The following is a 10,655-nucleotide window of genomic DNA, read 5'->3' as shown; positions in this document are numbered from 1 at the left end:
GTGTTTAGTCTTATTTTTGTCTGTTTCATTAACTTATTTATTCCATTAACTTTAAATAATAAATAATAGTGTGCACAAACATACATGTCATCCAGTCATGAACCATAATCAAGAAGTAAGCATTTTTTCAAAGATTCTACAAAAATTAACCTAAATTAATCATTATCATAACTTTATTAAATTAAACATCTACTATTATGGAAACTAAACCGAACAATTTATTAAAACAGGACCCTCATATTGTGCACTACATAGAGCCACAAACGTACTTCTTTTCTTAAAAGCCTTAACGCAAACTTATTTCTTTTAATTTTACTAAAATTTTGAGTAATGGTCTTCATTCAGGAATGATGAAATTCTATCTTTGAAGCTTTTTGCTTCAGGAAGATTACTTTAACCATTCGTGTTTTTAACTTAAGATATTAATTATACTGAACGGCAATTAATTGGTGAGTGTAAGAAGAAGAATTAAACTTCCAGAATAAGAGACTTCTCTTTGTGTGGTTGAAAGTTAACGAACTGTTCTTTTTTCATGATCACCCAAAAAATTTATCTTCTTGAGTATAACTAGTTTCTTTTTGAAAATGGAAGTAATACTTTTTGAATTGCAAATCATCTACTGTATTTTAGAATCACTTTATAGGATACAGGATATTTTAAGACCATTCAGCAAGCTGCATACAATCGTATGCAAGAAAATGATTTTTCAGTCGAATCCAAAAGCCTAAAGCAGTTTGAATTTGTTACTGTTTTAATCAGTACAATTTATATTTCTATTATAGCCTTGTACTTTCCTTATATTTATTTATAGCCGTTAAGTTTTGATAAAGTTACTAACTAAGCAACTTTAATAGAAGTGAGAAAAATCATACCTTTATTCCATAGTTTGAGTACTAACTGTATATATTTTTTATTGTATGCGATAGAAGAGAATATAAGTAGATGTTCAATTAAAGAAATAAATGATTGCCGTTGTTACCTTTCAAGAAAGTGCTTGAAACTTCCGAGACATATCGAGTTTTTAAAAAGTAAATAGAAAAGCAATACAAAAAAAAAAAAAAAAAAAAAAAAAACATGAATGCTCGAAAACAAAGAAATTCGAGAAAGACAGGCTTCAGAAAGACAGACAAACCAGTGGGATGAAGCGACTCTGAACTGATTTTCCCATTGTCTTTTCCTATTTTCCCGTCATATCATGAGCAGTCATGAGGATTTTTTTTTGTTTTCCTATATCTTTAATTGGAAATAATAGAAAGGAAGAGGTTATTTCTCTTAATTTCTAGAAAAAGTGTATGCTTTATAGGAACTAGTAAATAATGACCGAGGCAGAAAATATGCCGATTTTAGAAAAGGGGAAAATTATGTATAACCGATGCTTTTGCTTCATTTGCATTGTATAAACAAAATACTTTATCTTTATAATTTGTACAAATGAAGCGAGGCTGTGATGGAACAATGTATGAACGAAAGCATACAATTGTTACTTTACTGCAAATCTCACGTTTTTTTTATATGTCTACTAGATAGATTTTTAAAACCTACTTCTCATAAATCACAATAAAATGCACGATATTTATGATCGTAAATTTATTTGTAAATAAAACATTCATTTGAGCTGTATGGAAAGCAGAAAATAAAACATCTATTCGGCAGTAAAATCCATTTATTTAAAACATCATTCATAATCAAGTATCAATTTTGATAACGTTTCTGGTACCTTGCAAAATTAACACACATCGCAAGCCACAAATTTAACAAAGTTCTTAAATCTCCTTTATGGAATTCTAATATAGCTCATTTTTTAAAATAGATGATTTATAACTACTAAATTGAAAAATCATCAACAGATGGCGCTACTGCTTTCAGTGTGAAAATTCTCGAGCGCTGCTTTTTTAATTTCTTTGCTTGATGCATGTGCTTGTTGGTCCGCTCGTTTTGCCGACAAAGGATGTGAAACGGAATGCTGGCAGTTAACCACTTAAATTTTATTTCATATCACATGACACTGACAAAAAATATGTATACCAGCATCACATGATTATATTTAATTTCATTCATTTGTGCGTCTCAGTACAGTATTTATTGAACGTTTACGCTTGAACTTAGGTTTGAGATTCTTCATTTATTGAAATCGAGACAGCGTCGACGAACAATTAATGCTGGCCTGATACGTTTTCATGAAAACACCGATATCACATGACACTTGTTTACATTCAATAATGTCTACATTCAAAAGCACAAATAAGTTTTAAATGCACAAATTTTTAATTTTAAATGAAAATTGTAATGGATAAGAATAAATACTAAGTTTTCTTAAAAATAATTTTAAATTCAGTTAATTAATGATTTCTTCATAAACCCCGGAAGACTGAATTCAAAAATGTGATTGAGAAATTATAATAATTGAAAATAAATACAATATATTCTCATATTGAAATAAATTTTTAATTGTATCGAAATAAAAAAGTGTTTTGTTTAAATCGCAAAATCTAAAAATAGATTTCTGTATCATAATAGTTATTAAACATTTACTGAAATCAGGATGTTTTTTTCAGTAAAATTTTTGATTAACATTTGTTACAATTTATAAGAAACTAATATTTTACTTCTTTAAATAATGAATGTTTCAATAAAACTCATACTTCTTCGAAATACGAGATCAAAATTATTTCGGAGATCAATTGAAATATATAAGTTCTTTGAGATTAAATTCAAACATTCATACCCACTATAAAATATAATTAAACACCAATGATTTTCACAATTTTACTCTTTCATTTCTTTGAAAATATGGGAAAATTCTATTAATAGGCAAAATTAAAATGAAAAAAATTGTATCGATTCAAAATATTCCCTAAGTTGCAAAGTGCTATTCCTTCAAACCATTGATTAGCACATCCTTTTTTTAGTAATAATAACAAAGATCAGATGAGAAGAAGTATTCAGCAATGTGTATAGACCCAAAGTAATCCTGTAATCTTAAAACGAGTAAGAGCTGAACAAATGTTTCGGATATATACTAAAAATGCTGAATTCATTATGCATTTGCTGAGTTGAATGATAAAGAGGCGCACTATTTCTCTTCTTGCATTTTTGGCCTTCTACCAGAAGAGCCCGATAACCTTCTTTAGCATTTAAACGAGAAATGAATCATTCTAAACACTCCTTTAAACATGGATACTAATCTTTATATTTACTTATTATTTTTAGTAGAAAGATAATAGACACTAACTGCTGTAATTTTCAAAGTCCATTAAAAAAAAGGAACAATATTGATCCTTTAGAAAAACTTTCAACTGATATTGTAGAATGTATGTAAATTAATATTTAAAACTTGCATCGTTTTTACGAGAATACAATTTCAAAATATTTTCTATACATCGAAAAATGTAATAATACTGGAATAATACTTAACAATCCGAGCCATTTGAATTTGTTCGAATCCTAGCTAATGACTAATTTTTTTTGGCTTTACCTTGAAAAAGTTCTATTCGTTTCATGAACAGATCATCCCTCGAACAGATTATCTCTTTTGCTTTCACTATTTTAAGTAAATTATTCCCATATTTATAAAATGTTAGGTGATTAATCAATTGGTAGTCACTTCGATGCTCAATTGAAGGTCTTTGCTTCCTTTTTGTGATGAACCATCAACTGTCCCCAACCAAAAATCGACATGTTATTTTTTTTTCCTTTTGTGTACTACACTTTCAAGCTCTTATTTTTGCATCTCTGATCTGATAAATGGTTAATGTCATTTTAAAATAGAAATTTTCTTTAGATCATACACATTGAATCTCAGATCATGCACTTGTTGAACATGTTTCGTTTTTCTACTAAATATTAACAGTTTTTAACATCTGATACCGTCAGCAAGCCGACTACTTTTGGAGTATTGGTGAGATGATCAAGCTTCTGATAAAAAGAATTATTGTTTTTTAAAATTTATGAAACAACTCATGAATGAAAGAAATCTGAATGAGTATTAAGCAAAAGACCCATATGCTTATTTTGAAAAATTAGCTTCGGAGGATTTCCAGAAAGATAATGCTATTTCAGTTAAAATCTATTGTTAATTATTGAGTTGTTAGATCCAGACATATATGCTGAGAGCAATCGAGTTAGAAAATATAAGATCTTTATCAGCAGTTTTAGAAAACGTTTCATAATACAGGCATAAATTGAAAAAAAAAAAATGGTAAAAAGTATGTTATCTTTTGTGCCTCACGTAATTTTTGATGAAAGAAAGGAAAGGAGAAGGATTGAAAGTTTCATTGAAAATCAATAACACCTGGCCTAATGAATAATAATTTTACCATGTTCTTATTCTTATCCATACAATTTCCAATAAAACTTGAAATTTTGAGATCAATACAAACACATAATATATTCCAGTTTCTTGATTTACATTTCTTAGATATTTGTTGCTGTTGACTATACATACATAATCCAAGAGAGTCACTTGGACAGTCTTTTCAATATCAGCAGGCTAGAAAGGGAGGGATTCCACCATACAAACACCGATACAAATATTCAGCAGACGAAACCAGATGCAGTGGTTAAGAGGTGCACAGACAAGAAGTTAAATAAATTTTTTTGTAACTCTCGACCGAACTCAGGACTGTAAGAAACCATGCTTTAAAACAGTTTCAGTTCGCTTTATATATAATGAGAGCATAATATAACAATATTCACACATTGGCCATATTTTAACATTCAAATATATCATCACAATACTTGTCGATCAACATGAAGAGTTGCTGCGTGCTATAGCAGAACACAAGTGTTACCACAATACATTGAAAAAGTAAGAACTAACAACCATTTTTGGTCAACGGAACACCATAATTTGCTTTGCGTTATCTAGTTTTTGATTTTTATCCAATCATTTTTGTAACTATGCTTAAATATGACGACATAAAACTACACTCTTCAGTCTTTGGAAACATTGCATGTTCTAACAATGAAAAGTTCACCAATAGTGAAAGCAAATCCATCCGATATTTGTAATGGCAGTGTCTATATAACAATGACAATAACTTAGGGGAAATGATAAACGTACAAATAAATATTGCAAGATAAAAATTACATTCAAACGAATAATTTCCCAGAAAAAATTTTTACATCCCAAAGATAAAGGTTAAATTTCTTAATCTTAACTGTTCTTTAAATAGACATAGAATTTTATTTATTAGAAAACTAATTTCGTCTAATATTATAAAAGCATTTTATTTTTGAGCGTTGAAATTCCACATTGTTCTATTCACTTAATTTATCTAATGCGTTCTGATTTAAATTCCTTCAACTATTGATAATTTTTTTTCAATATCTATGCGCGTTACATTAAATTTATATGCAATACATCACGTTTTGGCTGAATTAATCAACATTAATGAATACTTTAGTTAAAATTGATGATATTTTCTTTTATGCACTTTTGAAAGCATAGATGGACGTTCGAATTTTGGTAATGCTCACTAAATCAGCTTTTAATTTTTTTATACTCTAATCGCAAGCATTTATATAATCTGGCTCTATATAATTTTAAATACATGTTCTGTTCATCTATGATATTTTTTTTTCACACAGCCCTTTCCCCCCTCAGCACACAAATATATCAAATCTTTATCCCGTCAATTTCTAAATTTTCCTTCTATTTGTATCAAACGGTGTTGAGAGGATTTCAAGAATGTTTCATACGTTTGAACACAAGTTTGCGGCCTAAGCCGATCAGTATGCCAAAAAAGCACACTTCAGATTGGTGAGTATGAATACTCATTGTACGTCCAAAGTCGTCGCGGCGAGTGTTGTTGAATTTGTTTGTTGTGTGCTCTTGTTGTTCTGCGTCTTTGCGAATTGGTCTTCAGAACAAGATGGCGACTTGAATAAAGGCGAGGATGAATACTAAGAAGCCAGTGCAGCGTGGGCCAATCGAAGATTCGGATTTCGTAAGATCACGCCTTTTCATCATGACGCGGTCGATCACGTGAATAACTCCATTCACAGCCTGAACGTCTGGGCGGATGATGCGGGCTTGAAGTCCTTCCCATTCCAACAATAGTTCACCTATAGTAATATCATATATAAGCAATTTAACATAATTACGCATTAGAAATAAGTTTGAAAAATATATTCCATTCCATTTATCAGTTAAAAATAATTATTGAGCTATATTTCTGCCATATTTTCTATTTATTCAACTCATAAGCTATTTGGATTAACTTTACATGGTAAGGCATAAATAAATAGATGATTTGACATTCTTTTTAAGGAATGCCGTTTCATATTTCTTTCCATACATATAAATGAAAGAAAAAGTTTACATTTTTTATTCTCTCATCCTGTCCTGTCGGGAGAGTCCCGGAACTTTGTTATAAAAGCGTTCTATAACGAATAAGTCGTAAAGTGTTTCGGTGGTAATTTGTAAGTTAAGGGAAAATTTTGGAAAAGTTCCAATACACTAAAAAATATTTAAATGAATTAATTATATAGCCTCTATCTAGTACAGTGCCCGAAAAAATTATAAGGACACGCGAAAAATCGCCAAATCTAGAAGCCTTGTTTACAGAATCGTATGCAAATTTTTGCAGCAAAAATAGAAGTAAAATTAAAATATTTTATGCGTAAAGTAATTAAAATTTTCAATTTTAAATCTACTAAAATTTTAATTTTAATTTTTAAACCTAAATGAAAACGGAAAAAAGTATAAGGACATTGCTTTTTTCTCCAGTAATTATTTAAAAATTTGCATATTTGAAAGCATAAAATGACAATTCCGAGTTAAAAGATTCATTTGCAAAAAGAATTTCCCATTCGGCGACTTTCAGTGTGAATTTTTAAACGATGCCCAAAGGAACTCAACTTTCTGACTCTGAAAAAGGAAAAATTGTTGCTTTTCGAGAATGTGGATTAAGTGGATAGGAAATTTCAAAAAGAATCAAGAGATCTAAAACGGTGGTTTATAATTTTAAAAAAAATCCTGGGATGTATGGTATGAAAAAGCGAACTGGGAGACCAGAAATTCTCACTCGTCGACAAGAAAGAATGATTGTAAGGAGAGCTTGCGAGAAAAGAGAAACCGCAAATGAAGTTAGACAAAATTTGAGTTTACCATGCTCAACAAGGACTGTTCAAAATGTTTTGAGTAAACATCCTCAAGTTTCTTATGGGAAATTAGTGTCACACCCCTCTCTTACAAATCATCATAAAAGAAGAAGAGTTTACTTTGCCAAAAAATACATTTCTCTTGGTCAAAAGTGGGCTGATGTAATTTTTTCGGACGAAAAAAAGTACAATCTTGATGGACCCGATGGTTTTCGTTATTTTTGGTATGATCTGCGAAAGACCAAGGAAGTGTTTTCCAGGCGTCAATATGGTGGTGGCTCGGTTATGGTATGGGGCGCTTTTGCGACAAATGGAACCACTCCAATTGTATTTATCAACCGTAAAATGAATTCGGACAGGTATGTTGATATGTTAGAAAAAAGTTTATTACCTGAAGAGCCACTAATTACTTCAGGGGACTATATTTTTCAGCAGGATAATGCTTCGATACACGTTTCTACGAGTGCAAAACTCTGGTTTGAAGCTAATTCTGTAAATTTACCTGATTGGCCGGCGAGAAGTCCCGATCTTAAACAATCGAAAACTTATGGGGACTTCTAGCCCGAGAAGTTTATAAAAACGGCACACAGTATCAATGTACACAAGATCTTGTCGTCGCTATCAAAGACGCTTGGGAAAAAATATCTGTGGATATTTTAAAAGATCTTTCAGGATCTATGACCTCTCGGCTTATTCTAGTAATTGAAAAAAAGGTAGTTTTCTTGATTATTGAAACATTTTTTAAGTATTTTACAACATGTCCTTATAATTTTTTCCTTATTTCCTTTAATGTTAAATTTTGTAAAATCAATATTTTGAAGCTAAATTATGTTTTTTATGTGGTATAAGTGTTATCACAAAATTATGCAGCAGAAGTAAGAAATATAAAAAGTTCATTTAGGTGAAATGGAAATAAAGCATATTTTCATGCAATTACATGTTGTCCTTTTTTACATGCTGTTACTTTTTTCGCGCACTGTACATCCATTGTCACCAAGGTGTTCCTTGCTAATCTTTGAACTATGCTAACACCGGAAAAAAATACGCAGGTCAAGTGTCAGCATAATCAGGAGCTATTGCTTACCTGTCAATTAAAATGTCCATTTTCTAATTAATAATAGTCTGATTATTTTTACCTCCTTGTATAATTGTTAAGGAGAATGGATAATAAAAATGCATCACAACGGAAGAATATAAACTGGGATATATTACTTTAATATCAAGACAATAAGAGGTGAAAAAGGAAACGATAGAGAGTATTTTAACTTTTATAAGGTTGTTTTTGTATTTTGATTTATATTTTGATGTAGCTTATATGAATTGATAATATTATTATGGACATGTCTCTTAATTTTGAACCTCGGTCGGGAGAGAATTCAAATGCTGTTCTTAAATCAAAAGTTTTTACAACGTCCACTGTTTTTTTAAAATTTATTTATTTATTATTATTATTATTACAATTTTGATTAATATCTTTTTCCCTCAAAATATTTTTTCCTTATTTCAATCACCCAATGAACCTTTAATACTATTCCATTGCATGATCATCTTACTGGTGAAAGATTTTCTGTTCTCTTCTTCTCTTTCATGCTGGTATATCTGGCTATGAGCTTCCTGATAATTTAGCAATTTTTAAACAATTCAAATTTTAATACCAATGTATTAAAAGTATAGGATTTAAATTGTGTTATTATTTTTTTTCGTCATATTACAAAACTTTTTGATAAATAATTTATTGATTTATTATCAATTATAAAAGCATGGACGGCAACAAAAACAGAAAAAAACTACTATTAAGGAATAAAAATCTATACAATTCGGTAGTTTATTCACCATTTGATGAATAAATTTTACTTCAGACCTAACTTTTGATGCAGATCAAAATTTCACACATTTCATCTTCAAAATCAATAATACCTTAAGATTTTTTCCCTTTTACATTCATTTACTGTTCTGCAAGGTGCGCTCTTAAATTTTCATAAACATATAATTTTTCGAACTTTATACCTCTTAAAATATTGCTTCATTTCTATTTCATAACACATTATTCATTAAAATGTGTTATTTTTTATTTATAATAAAGAAAATTATTATTATTATTTATTAAAATTATTATTAATTATATTATGATTTTTTTTATTTATGATAATATCTTAACTTTAGAAACAGATCTACTCATTCATCAAATGAACATTATCTGAGTTTTCATGCTCATCAATCTTGATTGACATTCGATGCTGTTCAAACTTTTGATTCAGACCAAACATTCAAACCATCGAGTTATGAAGATTTTTACTGAATGGTTCCGAGGACATCACTTTGGAAGCTCTTCAGGAATATGTGTTGAGATATTTATGAGATTTATGGTTTTTATTTAATACACTTCTATATATTTTCAAAAATATATAATTTTTGAGATCTTCATATCGGTAATAATATAATGTTTATTAATTTATTTTACTTTGCATTTATAATAAAGATTATTTTTAGTGATAGATCACTTCACCTGTCATTTGATAAATAACATTTTGATGCTTATCGAAATTGGCAGAGCGTTCAATGCCGAAAGAACTTTACAGAGGATAGAAAATCAGCTCTGACAATATTTCCTTTTCCGTTCTGATAGCCCGACACTGAAACTGGTTCCATGCTGATAAAATAGGTAATGATAATGGAAATATATGATGGAATGATAAATACTTTATCTTGGATTAATTTCAAGCTATGTTATTGATTAATATATTGCATTTTTTTTAGATTTCTTCACACTTTATAAAGTTTATTTTCTTTTTCTTCCAAAGTATTCAATCATTTAAGTTGCTTAACAAATGCCCCTCCCCTTTTTAAATTATGCAGGATACTTCTTGTTGAAATATTGCAGTTCATTTTTATAATAAAGATTGCTATCAATGGTAATTTTCCAATTTATTATTTTCTTTTATATAACACTTTTTTATAAATTTATTTTCAGTTTTACAACGCTCTCTTTATAATATACTTAAATGCTGATAGAATAACCAAAAATGCTATTAATATTCAGAAATATGTGTTTTGTTTGAATGTTGGTCATTTTCCCGATAAGTTTAGTTTAATAAAGATGTATATGAGAACATTTTCCTTTTATTTGTCTATATATTCTAATTGCTTCAAGATTGAAGATCCTTCCAAAAACTTTTAAAGTGTTGCAATATTCTTACATATATGTGCTTACATTCCATACTACTTAATATTCATACACATTAGGAGCTACTATGATTCTATTGCAATTCTTAGTATGTTGTAAAACCTTTCTCCTTTATTTTGTAATTTTTTTCTACAATTTTTGTTTCGCTCGGTGACTGAGTAATTTTATGTACCCTTAATCGTTTCCTTTTCATTGTATCCTATGTTTTTTTTATTCAAAACAATTTAACTGCCGCAGTGTCCAAAGCATTCCTTTTTTGAGCTAGGGCATCTCACTATTCACGAAGTCAGTTGTTGTATGTGAATATAAAATGAGTGACAATATTTGAAAATCAAAATGGCATCATCATCATCAACTGCCAATCCCG

The 10,655-nt window shown here is 29.4% G+C and overlaps 1 protein-coding gene across 2 annotated transcripts in view; it reads right to left on the bottom strand.

Annotated features, from left to right (window-relative positions):
- Positions 1-1,645: 1,645 nt before the first annotated feature.
- Positions 1,646-10,655, bottom strand: part of LOC129975926 (fasciclin-1-like) — a 601,968-nt gene continuing 592,958 nt past the window's right edge. For both annotated transcript variants that reach the window (XM_056089216.1, XM_056089217.1), the window contains one exon: positions 1,646-6,066. In XM_056089216.1, coding sequence (XP_055945191.1) covers positions 5,864-6,066 — 203 coding nt within the window. In that variant the 3' untranslated portion in view covers positions 1,646-5,863. The remainder of the gene's footprint in view (positions 6,067-10,655) is intronic.

This window comes from Argiope bruennichi, chromosome 7 (assembly GCF_947563725.1).
Source record: "Argiope bruennichi chromosome 7, qqArgBrue1.1, whole genome shotgun sequence".
Lineage (NCBI taxonomy): Eukaryota > Metazoa > Arthropoda > Arachnida > Araneae > Araneidae > Argiope > Argiope bruennichi.
The sequence above is the reverse complement of the archived record's forward strand: the minus strand, read 5'-3'. Positions and strand labels throughout refer to the sequence as shown.